The sequence below is a fragment of the Chiroxiphia lanceolata genome, chromosome 30 (assembly GCF_009829145.1).
Source record: "Chiroxiphia lanceolata isolate bChiLan1 chromosome 30, bChiLan1.pri, whole genome shotgun sequence".
Lineage (NCBI taxonomy): Eukaryota > Metazoa > Chordata > Aves > Passeriformes > Pipridae > Chiroxiphia > Chiroxiphia lanceolata.
The window spans coordinates 1,077,694-1,092,964 of record NC_045666.1 but is presented as its reverse complement, the minus strand read 5'-3'; the positions used below and the strand labels follow the sequence as shown (position 1 = coordinate 1,092,964).

Below are 15,271 nucleotides of genomic sequence, written 5' to 3'. Positions count from 1 at the left end.
TAAATACAGGGTGGATGCTGGGCTGGCTTGTGCTTACACGGGGAGATGGGAATCGGGAGATGGGACATCCCTGCTTGCTGCAGGCTGGGGAGGAGGAGATTGTGCTGGAGCCTAATTGTGACCAATTAAAAATACCAGGAACTATTTCTATTGTAGATCCTTCTGCAGTGAGAGGCAGGGATACACCCTGCCCAGGGATACATCCCGAGCAGGGACGTTCCCCCTGCCTCCATCCCACCACAAACCCCACTGTGCTCCAGCTCCAACTGTTCGGACTCAGCCTTTCCACGAGAGCAGAGGAAGAGCTGGAGCTGCTCCAGATGATGGGGAGAGGAAGGAAACCACCCCTGCCCCGGGGGCTGATCTCCTGCTCCTCCTTCTCCTTCTCCTCCAGCCATGTCAGTGCTGTGGGGAACCAAGTGGAGGCAGAGCCGAGCTGGGAGCCCGGCCTTGCAGGAGGGAGAGTAAAATAAATCTGCTGCTGCCTCCTCTGCCAAGCCCGGGGAAGGGACTGGAGGAGGCCGGGCTGCCTGGGATCCTGGGAGGAGGCTGTGCTGGCACGGTGGGAGGAGCAGGGGACGGTGGGAGGAGCAGGGGACGTGGGTCAGAGGGGGAAGTTCATCCTGCCAATAACTCAGGCTGGAATTTTTAAGGCTGCCTTGGGAACGCGAACGCTCGACTCTCAGTCATTTCTATTGGGCGTCCCAAATCCTCCAGGCTGCTTTGGAAATCCCAGCCCAACCAGGCGAGTTACAGGGAGGTCACAGCCTCCCCTCCATCTCTGTCACACTGACACCAGCCCCACCACCTTGGCAGTGGCCCTAATGAAGGGACCCTTGTTACCACTGCAGCCCCACCTCTCTGTCTCCAGGTGGGATCTGGGCTGCAAAGAGCACAGCAAATCATACTAAAGCCTAACCTACTGGACACAGCTCCAAACAGCCCCAGAGCCTCTGCCTGGCCTGCAGAGGGACTTACAGTGTCCTGTAGCTACCCCCAGGACAACCACTTAACCCCTTCATGCCTCAAGACAGCATTTAAAACTTTCCACCAGGCCGTCTGGATTGATGGTGCCAGAGGGTCAAAGGCAAACACACATAAAACCATGAAGTGACAGCCCCAAAAATACAGAGTGGGCTGGTTAACACAGGGAGCCAGCCCTGACCAGGGGTGACCAGAGAGGAGAAGCAGGAGCATCCAGGGCCACAGAGCAGGAGTATCCTGACACCAAACAGACAGGGGGCTAAACATGCATCTCCCAGGGGCTCAGCAATGTCCTCCCTCCATCCTCAGGCTCCTTCCTTTACGTGCAGGGCCGGAGGAGCCGGAGCCTCCATCCTGGTTGTTCCAGGGCAAACAGAAGCAGGTCGTTGGCTGTGCCGAAGCAAACAGCCCCCCCAAGGCAGGGTTGGCTGGGCACAAGAGGTGACACTCGAGAGGCAACAGCTGTCTGGGAAAATCCCTGAGCCGTTACAGCTCAGACAATTCCGCAGCGCCGGCTCTGCCCGCGCCCGGTGCCGACAGCCGGCACCGTGTCGGCGTGTTCGTGTTCAGGGAGTGTTTTCATCTCTCCCCACAGTGAGTTTTGCCTCGTCTCGTTACTCCAGCACAATTAGTTCCCGTTTCCTGCACTCCCATCCCATCCTGCTGCTGCAGGCAGTGCCCAGCGAGGCCCTTTATGCCCACGCAGCTGCAGCGGGGCCGGCGGCACCTCCGTGGGTCTGGCACTCTGGGAACTCATCCAGGGGGTAATTCCTGCCCCTGCTCCGTACTCACCCCAGTTGTCTGTTGGAGGGGGGGGCCTGGGTGATGACGGAGGTGGGGGATGGCAATGTGGGGTGCAGGGGGTCGTAGCCCAGGTGCAGGGGCAGCGAGCCGGGGCGCACGATGGTGGGAGTGGGCGTGGAGAGGATGACAGGCTTGGAGGGGATCTCCTGGAAGGGAAAACAGAAAACAGGGGACCCGTTGTTAATTACCAGTTAATTACCACAGGGCTGACTCTTCCTCTTGAGGGAAAATTCAGGCACTTCTGTCATAGAATCCCGGGGATGGAGGGGAGCACCTCTCCCAAAGACACCTATCTGGTGTCAGTGCAGGGAGTGGGGCACAGGAATTTACACTCTAGATAATCCCCCTCTCCGAATCCCCACCTTATTCAGGTGGTAAAAGTGTCACCTGGACCAACCTGCTCCAAATCCCCACCCCCCAGGACACAGGGAAGAACAAGGCTTTGTGCATCAGCCAAACCCACCGGGAGCCTCCAGGGCAGCAACTGTGCATTTTAGTGAACCATTTCTGTCTCAAACGGAGGGAAATCAGGCCTCAAAGAGCACAAATCAGGCCTGGGCAGCCATGGGGAGAAACAGCTTCCCACCTGGAAAAGGGGCACCACCACCTCGTGCTGGGGAGCCTCACCTTCTCCTTGTGCTGGGGTGACCGTGGGTGGGACACGGGGCTGTCTGGGGGGGACGAGTCCACCTCCACCGGCTCCTCCTCCTTGATCTTGATCTCGGGGGTGGAGGGCAGGGACATGTCCAGGGCTCCGGCGCTCTGCGGGAAAAGCAGCCACGGATTGAAAGGACAATTAGCTCATATTGTTTGCGAAACGTTCGGCTGCTCCCAGAGGAAGAGCTCCAGCTCCGAGCTCTTGCCAAATTATTATTATTTATTTGTAGTGGAGCAGCATCTGGGAGCCCGAGGCGGGAGAGCGGTGCCGCGCCGGCCCCGGCCAAACAGAGACAGAGGCCCAGGAACGACAGTCAGCCCCAGATGGCACCAGTTTGTGGGTTCTCAGTAACACACACGAGTTTTCCATGGCTTATTTTTATATTTTTTCTTTTTTTAATAAAAGGGCTCTGCTAAGGAGGACAGGTACCAAAGCCAAATGCCTGCGAGTTACAGGAGGCACTTTCATTCACAGAAGAGCTGTAAAGCATTGTATAAATCAGCCTGAATTATTTTATTACCCGATTATCAAAAGCAAACAAAGAGCCATGCAAGTTATTAAATATCTATGAGCGCCCCATTAAAATAAAACCCAACCATATGCCTGAACCTGGCGACTTGCCACCACCCTGGGATCCAGCAGCGCCACGTGCCCCAGTTGAACCAGTTAACGACTTGCTGGGGCTGCAGGGTGACAACAAGGTGGGGAGACAGCTAAACTGAGCTAAACCTGTCCCCTTCCAAGAAGTGGAGGGAGAGAAGAGCCGGGAGAAGATGGTGCAGGGAGAGGCCGAGGAGCGAGACACGGATGGCAGGATGCGGCACCAAATCACCCGGTCCCTCCTCCTGGCCAGGCAGGAGAAACTGTCCCTAAATCAGCCCTGACAGCTGTTTGTCCACCCTGTTCTCCCTCCCTTCACCATCCATCCCCACGCTCCCCTTTGCTGGCTGAAAGTCCATCCTGGCATCTCCCCTAAACCCCCTCCTGCTGCGCTGTGAGTCCTCTCAGGGGAGGGAAAACTGCAGCAAAAAGGTAAATCTGGGCACCTAGGGATGGTTGAGAGTGGGGTGAGGCTCCAGCCCCTCTGCTTGGGGGTGTTTTAGAGCAGGATGAGGCTCCAGCCCCTCTGCTTGGGGGTGTTTTAGAGCAGGATGAGGCTCCAGCCCCTCTGCCCTTCCCAGACTTCCTGGGGGCTTTGCTTGCGGTAGGTGCAGTAACCATTTACCTGCCCTCTTCATGCAGAGATGTTGCTCTGGGAATCACAAAGGAGCAGGGATTAACATGCAGGGAAGTTTCAAACCACTTAAAGTGCCTCCAGGGAAGCTCCTGCTGTGCCTGTGTTTTTAATTAACGTGCTGGTGTGAGACCACCCTTGGAACTGGAGGACAAACACAACTGGATGCTGGAAGCACCTCAGAACCACAGCTCCGGCCAGGTCCGGGCAGTGACCAGGCAGCTGGGCACGGGACCTGCCTGGGCAGGGGGGTTTTGAAGGGATGATGCCTCCTGTAATGCCCGACACCACCCCAAGCTTCACGAGCCCCCTCCACGGCTGCCACAGGAATATTTAGACTGCAGTCATCCTAAAGTAAAACCCAGGAGAGCAGCCCTGGGCCGGAGAGGCGGCTGGGAGGCTGCAGAGCCCAGGAGCTGGGTGGTCTCCCTGCCCAGACCCGGCTGCTTCGGCATTTCCATGTGAAACCCCAGCGGCGGCTCCTTCTCCCGGCGCTGCCAGAACAAAGGGCAGGAGCTGGGAGCGGGGAGCAGCCCCGCCGCATACCAATGAGAGAGATCAATTTCGGTTTAAAGAGCCTGTTATTGGGGGAGCGGGTGGAAGCCAGGTTTCAGTTTTAATTCTGAATTCCTCCGTTCCCCATCTCGGGAAGATTTACGCGGCTCCGCTCCCGCAGTTTATTTCCGAGCAGCGCCGCTGACTGCGAGCGTATGTACGGACATACATCAATTTAGTAAATGTATGTGCCAGGCTGAGAGCCCAGCACGCATCTGCTGCTCCTCGAATCCGGCAACGGGAGGAGGGGAGGGGGGAAAATGTCCTTAATTAGCTGCTTTCTGATGAGATCCCGTTGTCCTTCAGACCCTCGCGCTCCCGAGGCTGCAGGGGCAGCCTGGATCGATGGCGCTTTGCAGAGGGAGCTCTTTGTTAGGAAAAGCTTCCCTCCTCCACAGAGCCCCTCTCTCTCTGTTTCCACATACCAGACACCCTGGAAATGCCAAAGGCACCGGCCAGGCCTGGTCCCTTCCCTGTGACTGCACCTCAGAGGCACCATCACTTCGGATCTTGACCCCCAAGGAGGCTCTGAATGAGATTTTGCTGAGATCTCCTCCTGTCCTTCCCTGCAGCTCCTTCCCAAAGTGTGAGGCATTTTGGGTACTACCCCCCCCTTTTTTTTTTCTTCTTTCTTTTTTTGAAGTGAAAAGCCAAAGGAATAATAAACTATTAAATCCCTTCTCCACAGGGCTCGGATCGCAGGATAACCAGCCAAAGTCATCCGAGTTACAAAAATAAAGCCCCCTACATGGCAGCAAATTAAACCTGAGAGCAACTCAGCTACCCGAGGGCATGTGCCTTTCATCAGAGCAGCCCCTGCCCCCCCAGTCCCCCGCGGCCCTCCCCTCCAGTTTGCTCCCAGCACAGTTTTATGGCACCGTGGCCTTCGTCTCTTGCCTTTTTCTCATCATCCTCAGCAGCTTTCTTGAACTCGTGCTCGAAGGAACTCGCCAGCTCATTGAAGAGTCCCACCTCCTCACAGTTCTTCAGGAACCGAGTTGGGGTCGGAGTCTGATCTGGTTTGGGTTAGAACACCAAGAATTGGGTCAAAGAGAGACCAGAAAATGCATTTCACCCACCTGGGTCCTTCCCTGGGGAGCCCTGGGGAACGTGGCCTCTGTTTTGTGGAAGTCTGGGTGCTCTGCCACTGAGGTGTGTGTCACCTTCTGAAAGCAAGTGACAATTCGGAACGGGACAATCATTTCTCGGTTTTGTTTCTCTGGTGTTTAAAGAAATAATCATTGGAGCAAGGGGGACTGCAGGGATTTCTGTGAATTCCGGGCTGTGGGTCGTGTCCTGCCCCTCCCACGCCGAGGTTTTACTCGTCCTCAGCTGGACAAGGAGGGAAAAGTCAGGGGGGTTTGATCTCCCTGAAACAGCAGATCTTAAAAACATGGAGTGGTGAGAGGGTAAAGCAGCTGATGGGAGCAGCTCCATGGCCTGGGCAGAGTCCTCACAACCACCACTGTCCACAGCCATCCCTCCGGGGCTGTTCTCCACCACATTAACACGTTGAGTCATGATCTCTCTGGCCATCACCCAGGCCATAAAAGCAGAAGGAAAACTCTCTGTTTTCAGCCAGCCTCCCATTCCCGAGTGCCAGCAGGTCAGGAGTCCTGGAGCCTCGCACGTCACACCCAAAGGATCCATCCGGCAGAAAACCACCAGGATTTTCATGCACAAAGGGGATCCCTGGGACAGTCTGGCCTGACCTGCATTAAACACCAGCTGCCTGGTGCTCCCGGTTCCAGCACAGCACCTGAAGTGTCTGTGGAAGACGTGCCCCATGATTCCACACCGGGCAGGGTGGAGCCTCCTGTATCCTTTGGGAAGGGACTCCAGCAATTCCTCGCCTTGCTGCTGCAGAGCCACACTTCATTTCCAGCCTGACTCCAAACCCTCCCCGCTGGGTTTGTCACTAAAGCAAAGGCCCCCTTTGGGCACCTTTCTCTTCCCCCCAGGTCCCAATTCATAAACCCAGGAACTTTGTCAACTAAAGCTCTCGGCAGGAGGTTGTTTTTGCAGGGATTTATCAGCTCCCAGGGCTCTTTTCAGACCATTCCCTGTTTAGCAATGTCCTCCTGAGCTGCACACGCCAGCTCAGGGCACAGATCTCCAGCAGTTTCTACGGAGTACAAACAAAGCCGTGGAACCTCTCTGGTCCTGCCCTTCCCCAATCCGTACCTCAGGAATTGCAGCAGCTCCTGTCTCACCCCACAAGTTCCCATATAAATGACTCTCCTGCTGCCAGCTGTAACCAGCCCAGAGAACAATTCTTTACGACCCTCCTTAGCTCAGCCACGGCGCCTCAGCCAGACACGCACCGGGTCCTGCTCCTGCCACACGGCTGCTGCCCTGGGCTCGGCACAGAGGGAGGGAGCAAGAAAACCCAGAGACAAAATGGTGGCTTAAAAAACCCCCAGGACAGAAGGAATGTCAGGCAATAACGGCCTGGATCTCACTGCTCCAAGGCAGCAGGGTTTATAGCCCTCACACCCTCTCCAGCAGCTCCGGCAGCAGGGAGAGCCTGTGTTAGACAGACTGGTTCTGCCCTGGCCATGGCTAAATTGGTTTGGGGAAGGTTTAGCTGGTCCTGCCCTGCCCATGGGTAAATCAGTTTTGGGAAGGTTTAGCTGGTCCTGCCCCGGCCATGGTTAAATTGGTTTAGGGTATTTTTTTTTGTTGCTTAGCCCAGAGCAACCCCCTGAGCATCAGCCCTGGGGGAGCTGGAAGAGGGGGCCAGACCTTGTTCCTTGTGCTAAAGCTGAAGTGTTTAATCCCTCCAGTATTCACCTGAGAGGGGAACCAGCAGCTCTGGGAGCTGTGAGGATGAGGGGTGTCATGTGTGGGATTTTGGGGTGTCATGTGGGATTTTGGCTGGGGGTGGGGCCAGGCCCCATTTCTGCCCCCTCCATCCCCACCTGCCCAATCTGCCCCCTAAACTGATCCAGCAGCACCGACCGTCCCGCTGTGCTCCCTGTTTGGAAAGGGCTGAACCAAAGCAAAGGTGACCTTTAGGAATTTGAGTTTCTGTCAGCTTCTGCCCCAATTCCTTGCCATCGGCTCCCATTAGCCTGATCCCATTTGGAATGAATTCTCCCTCTAGGAGAGCCCTCCCCTGGGAGCAGCTCCCTGCCCTTCCAGCACAGGCTGTGTGAGCTCTCTTCCCATCCTATCCTACCCTTCCGGCAACAATTCATTCAAAGCCTTCCAGAAACCAACTGAATTCCCATTTCAACACTGGATTTGGGCTGGAGATACACTGGGAAAAGGCTGCCAGGCTGCTGCAGCAGCTTCGTTTCCCCTTATGAACTCTGAAGCCTTCAGGAAGCATTTTCCCTCTCCCTGCTTTCAGCAACATCCTTTTCACCCAGCAACAACACAAACCTCTCACACGACGCTTTGAGCAGCCCCTGAACGGGGCAGGAGGGGCTCTGGAACCTGCCAGGAGCTGCTGCCAGACAACAATCTGTGGGGTTTGGTCTTTTTTCCCCCAATTTTATAAAGGCTGCTTTGACCATGTGCTGTCAGAGCTCCTCACTGGGGCTCTGCAAAATGCCTTCTCGGTAGAGCCAGTGCACCTGATGGGGCTTTAATTTATTAACTGCAGCCTAAAAGCTCCGGAAAATTGACACCTGGGCTGAGAGGGGAAGCTGCTTTGTCAGGTTTGGTTCATCGTCCTCAAAGCACATGAAGAAATGTGAAAGACCTTCTGGCCATAAATCCTCCAGTCTTAATAAAAAAGGGCGAGAGCTAAAAAAAAAATAAAAAAAAAAATTAAAAAAACCCCCAAACCCCACAAAAACCTGATACCACCATAAAAAAAAAAAAAAGAAAAAAAAAAGAAACTTGGAAGCCTCTGGCTTTCCTTTCCCCTGATTAAATGCAGATCACAGGAGGTTTTATGGGCGGCAGAGCCGTTTTTTGCAGTGCATCTGGTCCCTGGCATCAATCTCTGCCGTCAGGCCCCGCGACCGCGGCGCTGGGCGCTGGCCGGGCACATACCTGCGATGATGACGGAGTCGGTGCGAGCGGGGCCGAATTTCAATGTCATCTCATGCTTGTGTTTATGAACCGCCAGGTGGTCCTCGTTTGTGAACCTCTGAAATGAAACAATTTAGAAAAATGGTGAATAAATGCATTTGGTGTTTTACGGGTCCGTCCTGCGGTGGAAGGGAGGGGGAGGACTGCGGGGCCGTAACGCGATCGCTGCTGAGGGCTGGGAGCTGGGGAAGGGGTGTGTGAACAGGGGGTTCAAAATGAAAAGCCATTAACGAGGCTTCTGGGGGATGGGATGGGATGGGATGGGATGAGGGGCAGCTATTTTTTAATAATCCAGGGTTTTAAGCGCTGGAGAGACACGGCGCCTGCAGTCGATGGAAATGCAGACCCGGCTGCTGGGCAACATCCCCGCTTTACTGCCGGCTGATGGAGCAGGGAATTAGGTGCTATTGGGGGTTGGGCAACTTTTTTGGGACGGTGTGAGGCAGAGCACAGGCGATTCAGGCCGTGGGTTCATGGAGCAGGACGGAGCGGCCGCCTGTGGCACGGCCACGTCGATCCCGCGGAGCAGGGGGTTCATCTCACCCGCCGCCAAAATTCCACCTGCAGGGAGAACCGGAGGACAAACCCCCACCTTTTAGGGAGGGTTTAGGGAGGATAAAAATCTCACTTCAGGGCTTTAGGGTTGGGGGGCTTCACGCCTGGGCTGGGTGTGCGCGGGGCCGGCGCCGAAACCCAGACAAAGGGACGAAGGGCTGCGCCAGCCCCACGCGCCGGGATGAGGGAAAGGGGGGGAGAGGCAGGGACGGGGTTAAAGCAAATAACCATAAACCCCGAGGATGGATTGCGTCTCTCCTAATAGACTGCGACAAACGGCGGCCGAGGGCACGGCGCGGCCGTACCGCAGGATTTTTATGCATCCAGCAGCATCGGGCTGCTTCTAGAAAACGCTGCAGCAGCAGCAGCGCGTTCCTGCCCTTTTCCCCTTCCCTTCCTCTCTCTTTAAACCATCCAGAACCCCAACCCACCCAAAAGCCACCTGTTCCCGTGAATCCGCTCAGGCGTGACACCCTTTTCCGACGCTTATTTACGGCTCTGGTGCTTTAGGGAGTAAATCTGAGTTTTCCAGGTTGGAAGCCGCGGCGGCGCCGCCTTCCCAGGGGGACATGAGCGCAGGCAGGGGGACAGTCCCTTAGGGGCAGGGGACCCCAAGACACGGGGCCCATCCACACACAGACTGTCCACGTTCCCTTTGGCGCAAGAACAAGGGGGTTACGCAAAGGGTCCTTCAAAACATTGGATCAGAAGGTGCTTTTGGTGGTGACTCGTAATTCGGGCTCAAATTGAAAGAAATCAGAGCTAGTGGGGGAAAACCCAAGAGGTTCTCGCCTGTGTAACTCCAGGCACACGCATTCCGGCTTTCCCAGCCGCCGCTCCCGGGATCCGCTCCGTAACTAAACCTTAAACAAACCTGAAATCAAATTTCTCAACGGTTTGGCTAAAACATGCCTGGTTCTGGGGTTTCTTTCCTCCCCGCACCTTCCGATCCCTCCGCTCTGCTCCAGCCGGCACCGGGAGCCCTTTCCAAGGAGCATCACGAATCCCGGCGACGCCAAAACGTCCCCGAACAAAGGAAAAGCGAGCGAAGTGCCGCGTTCGCCGACCGAGACGGAATCCACGGCGCTGGGAAGCGCTGCAAGAGGGGCCCGGGGAGGGAAGGGGCACCCACACTTTGCCACGGTTTCGGCCCCGAAGCCCCTGGTTTTTATGGGATTTGGCTGCCGGCCCCGCTCGCCCCGGTGCTGTTGGAAAGTCGGTGGGTTGGGGTGAACCGAGGGAAATAAATCAGGGTTTTGTGCGGAGCAGCAGGTTTGGGATGAATATTTAGCAGGCAGGCGGCCGCTGGGCAGCGGCGTCGGAAATACTGAGCACCAGAGACAGGGGGAAAAAAGGAAAAGGAAGAAAATTCCCGATTCTCCCGCTCGGTTTTCTGCTAAAGAAAAGGGATTTTTAGGTCAAAGAGGGAAGCAGCAAGAGGTGTGGAACAGGGTCGTGCCTCTCCCCGCCAGCCCTGGCCCCACATTCCAGCCCAGCCTCGCTAGCACCGGGTTTATTTTAATCTTTCATTTTGCTTCATCGCAGGATTTTTTTTTTCCCTCATTTTTTTTTTTCTTCTTCTCAGGCACTTTTCGTGCGTTCCGTGCGCGTTACAGCTCTATTTAACATCTTTATGTGGGCTCACAGCTCGGGAGCTCTCTCCTTCCCTGCACAGAAACGCTCACAGACACAATATATCTTTCTCCACACATTTCCAAACGCCGAAACCCAGAGGCTGAGTCTGGCACTTGGGTTCTAAATCATGTCATTTTACACAGAGAGGGGAAGCGGGGGGGGGGGGCTAGGGGGGGAAGAGGGGGAAGAGTAGGGAAAAAAATGGAATGAGTTAAAGCCACAGCACCGGCTTTAATATTTAATCTCCTTCCATCAGCAGCTGACATACAGCAGGGTTATTTCAGCTGCTATTTTGTGGGCGTCGGAATTAAAAAGAAGATGTTGGCTGTAAAGTCTTTGGGGCGAGGGACAGGCACGGGGCTGAAAATGCCACCTCGGTGCTGCCAACCGGCCCCACGAGGCACTTCCACCCTTTTTCCTGCAGCCCCGAGTTTGGCTTTTCCCTCCCACCCCAGTGCCCCACGGCCCCGTTCAGGGTTCGGGGTTTGGGTGACACGGGGTTTGTTCACCCGAGACTGTCACAGCTCTTTGGAGCAAACGGCTCCGAGGCAGCTCCGCATTCGCTACCCAACAGGCTGTGACAGCTCCATGGATAAATGTGCTCATTTAAAAATCCTTATTTAATGGGAGACAATGCTTCCAGCTGGACCAACTAACGCGCCGTCTCCGTCGGTGCGAGAGCCAGGGAATAAACGCAGTGGGCTGAAGCCTGGATCTTCAGGCAGCAGAGATTTTTCCATCAGTTTAACAAGCACAACACGAGGAACAAGGGGCTGCTCCAGGTTTTTCCTCTTTTTGGTGCAAAGGGAGGGTCAGGCGAGTGCCAAACGGGGCCGTGCAGGAGCCACTGGTTCTCCCAGCAGCTCCAGCTCTGACTGGTTTTTAACCTTGACAGTCCTGTTCAGGGAACACCGACCCCAGCCACGCATCGAGACATCTCCTGGCCAAAATTCCATGTAATACAGAGCAGGTGTAGCTGCAGCAGCGCAGTCTGTTCTACAGGCACACGAGTGTGCAAAGGAGCTGTTCCCTGTGGGACAGCACGAGCTCCGGGACAGCCTCTGCAGGGCTGGACGGGGTGAGGAGCCAAACCTGCCCCCTCACGCTCATCACACGGCTGAATTCATGAGCTGCCACCAACCCGGGGAGTTGCTCCCACATTTACTCCAGCACAGCTGGAGTTACTCTGCCCCACGGACGCCAGGGCACTGCCCTGACATGGCTGAAACACCTGGATCCATGGAAACAAAAGGGAACAGCAGGTGTCTGCACTGCAGTGCGGGAGGGAAATGATGCGCTGAGTGCTCAGCATGGATAAGCTGAGCTCAAAGTCACTCTAAAAAGAGCCACCACGGGTTTCACTTCCAAAATTCATCTGGTCCTTGTGCTCCCTACAGCCATCGGTCAGGCCAAGGGGCTGGGGATGTCCTGGGGTCTGCCTGGCTCTCCTGGCACACCTTGGGCGAGGGGCAGGACACCCACAGAGCCGTGAGGAGAGCAAAGCCCAGGCCCTGGGGGGCTGCTGGACCTCCTGCCCACACCCCAGCCCACCCAGCACAGCCTCCCCGTGCTCCCAGCTGCGGCAGCCCCGCTGCCCACGCCCCATCCATCCATCTCGCCGTGACAGGGCTCCGATGGATTTCCAGGCTGCGGAGACGTTCCCCGCTCGCTCGGCACAAGTGCAGAGTAACTAATGCGGGGTCAGGGGTGCCCCCGGGGCCGGGGGCCCCCAGGTCGGCTGTTCCGCAGTGAGTGATGTGACCCCCGGTCCTGGCACAGATCCGGGCTCCATCTCACCCATTTCCCATCTGAGCCATGACAAGGATAATTCCCTCCCTTGCGGAGAGGCTGCACGGATTAATTCACTAATGTGCATAAAGTGCCCCGATTCGGGAGTGATTCATAGATTTAAAGGCCGGGGGGACCATTACAATTATCTGCCCGGGCCCACGTGAGTCCCCGGCTGGGCCCATTTCCATGGGAAAGGAGGTGTCGGGACAAGGAGGGAATGCCGCAAGGACTCGTTGCTTTGAAAGAACGCGACAACAGCGCGGACGAATTCTCTTATTTTCACACTTCCAGGAGACGACAGGCAAAGATTTGGGGGCTGTGTCCTCCTGGAGGGTCTCCCCGCTGGCCCAGCTTCCAGAAGAGCTCGGAGCCCCGCTGCTCCCAGTGGGAAGCTCGTGGTTGTTTGCGGTGGCAGCCAGAAGTGCCGGCAGCAGCCGAGGTCACCGAGCGCTTCTGGAAGGCCGGCTCCAGTGGCGGCATCCTCCTGCTACAGGAGGGATGGGAAGCACCTCCCGAGCCTGGAAGAGGATGAAGGAGAAGGAGTGAACGTTTAGAGGGATCAGCTCAAAAAAAAACCGGACCGTGAATTGCGCTTGGAGGTGCTCGCAGAGCTCGGCTCCTGCTTGGCACAGAGGGGCTGCAGCAGCTCCACACCGGGGTCCTTTGACACCAGAGGCTTTTGACAGCAGGGTCCTTTCCCACAGGAAAAGCTGGAGGAGGGGGACGTAACTCCCCCCTTGGTAGCTCTGCTGCAGCAGGGTGGGATCCTGCCCCGCACCGCTGCAAAACACTGGAGCACTGAGCACCCCGTGTCCTTCCCAAGGAGCACTGAGCACCCCGTATCCTTCCCAAGTCACAGCCAGCAGGAAAAGCCTATTCCTGCTCCCTCAGTGGAAATCAGGAAGGCTCCAGCCAGCTCAATCCCTCAGGAAGGAGCCTGGGTGCATTTTGTGCCTTTCCCCCCCTGCAGACCCCCCCAGCTAAAACTGCACCGAGATTAAACCTTGAGATGTTATTTTTGGCGCTGTCGACTCCAGAGAGCCTTTGGCTCTTCCTCTCCCTTTAAAAACCCACTCCCTCCTGCCCTGTGATTGATTCCTGGTCCTTCCTTGTGTTAAAAAAAAAAGGGAAGAATTAGAATAATAATAATCAGAAACTTTGGCCTGCTCTGGGCAGGGTGAGGAATCCCCAGCCCAGCAGCCCAACAGCCCTTTCCCAAACACTCTGTTTGGGATAAACGTTGTGCAAACCACCAAAATTGGGCTTAATAACTTTTTCTTTTTTTGCGCAGAGAATTTTTTTTCTTTTTTTTTTTTTTTTTCAGGATACTCAGGTTGCTCCACAAACTTCCCTGCAATTTAAACAAAGAGTTAAAGCAGTTTGTGGAGCCCATCCCACCCCATCCCATGTCCCAATCCTCCTTGGCCAGAAGGGCAGAGCATTTAACTGGGAGTAGGTAAATAATTTAATTTACATTTCTATAGCTTCGCTTATCCCAAAGGGCTTCTCATGCACATGCCCCTCCTGGAATGCAGGTGTTTGGGTATGGGGGGGGAGGCAGGAACCATCTGGCTGCAGCACCAAGTACGTGAGGAGCCAAGTGAGGAGCCAAGGACGTCCGGGGCAAACTCCTTCAGAAACTCCGGATTCCACTTTCCTGTCTGTTCTTTAATTTTAATAAAGTCTCCCAGGGCAGACCCAGCTTCTCCCTCCTCCACAGCGCTCCAGAGAGGAGCATCAGCACGGCTGGGTGCAGACACAACCACCACTGAGCAGAGCGGTCAGAGCTGGTGCAGTCAGTGCCAGGAACGGGTTTATCCCGGTGGGATTTAACCCGGGCTGGCCACCATTCACCCTCAAACCCCAGGAATCCCTCTGCAGCACTGACCAAGGACCCTGACCCCACATTCTCCCTTTGGGAAAGGGGCACATGGAGGAAAGGAGCAAAGGGCGGAGGTGGGTTACGGAGCACCTGGGAGGGAAACAGCCCCGTGGTTTGCCCTGAGCACACCTGGTGGTCTCCTTGGGGATGGTCACTGGAATTACAGCTGAAATACCCCCGAGGGCTGGAATCACATCCCAACCCCCCCCCCGCGGGGTTGGAATTACAGCCCAAACCTTGGGATGCAAACCTAAGATGAGAAGATCAGGCTCCTAAATCTCCACCTCATGAGAGCAGGGAGGATTTTTCTAAGACATTGACAGACACCCTCCTGCTCTGCTCCAGGGGGACGGACACCCCTCGGAGTTCCGCTCTCCAAAGCTCTCCATCCGCAGCCATCAGCTGCTCCATCCCATCAGGGATGGACACCCCACGGGGTCCCTCTGCTCTCGGCAGCTCCATCCCACCGGAGCAGGTCCCTACAGCCACGGGGAGCTGCAGTGGCACAAAGCCTGCGGCGCGCTGGATCCTGGGAATGCACCGGTTATCGACTTCCACACGGTGGAGCATTTTTAGCCCCGTTTCGATCCGAGTGAAGGTGATTAAAATCCATGTATTAATTACCGCTGCCACAGGAGTTAAGGGGAGAGGCCCAGTGGTAATTAACGGGGTGAGTGAGGGGGTGGAGCCGCGGAGCGTCAGCGGCTCCACAGCCTGTGCCGACGGATCCGCGCCGGCCCCATGGGAACCCCCCGATCGCTGCGCTGTGGATGTGAATCATTATTACATCCCCGGCTCGAATCCCAGCAGCGCCACAGCTTTTCAGTGTGACCTTGGGCGAGCCATCAATCCTCCCCTTACCCACCAGACAGAGCCAATAAAAAGGGAAAAGGCTCCATCCTTCACGGGGGCGTTCGGAGCGGGAGCGCCCGGGCGCAGCACCGGAGCCGTGCGAGCAGCACTGCAGAAAGAATCAAATCCATTAACAAAGGCAATTACAGCCGCCTTTCCCTGCCCGTATTTCAAGTGCCGGTGATTCATTGGGAGCTCGGCATCTCTTCCCGGCACACGAGGTTGGGAATAGGGAGCAGGGAGAAGGGGCAGGGAGCTGAGGCTGAGTGGAATTCCT

The 15,271-nt window shown here is 56.0% G+C and overlaps 1 protein-coding gene across 3 annotated transcripts in view; it reads right to left on the bottom strand.

Moving 5' to 3' along the window:
* The window catches only part of LOC116800047 (cyclic AMP-dependent transcription factor ATF-7), a 59,299-nt gene that overhangs the window by 11,057 nt on the left and 32,971 nt on the right, over positions 1–15,271 (bottom strand). For all 3 annotated transcript variants that reach the window (XM_032713586.1, XM_032713587.1, XM_032713588.1), the window contains exons 3-6: positions 8,241–8,337; positions 5,133–5,251; positions 2,416–2,550; positions 1,777–1,934 (exon numbers count right to left, since the gene is read on the bottom strand). In XM_032713586.1, coding sequence (XP_032569477.1) covers positions 1,777–1,934; positions 2,416–2,550; positions 5,133–5,251; positions 8,241–8,337 — 509 coding nt within the window. The remainder of the gene's footprint in view (positions 1–1,776; positions 1,935–2,415; positions 2,551–5,132; positions 5,252–8,240; positions 8,338–15,271) is intronic.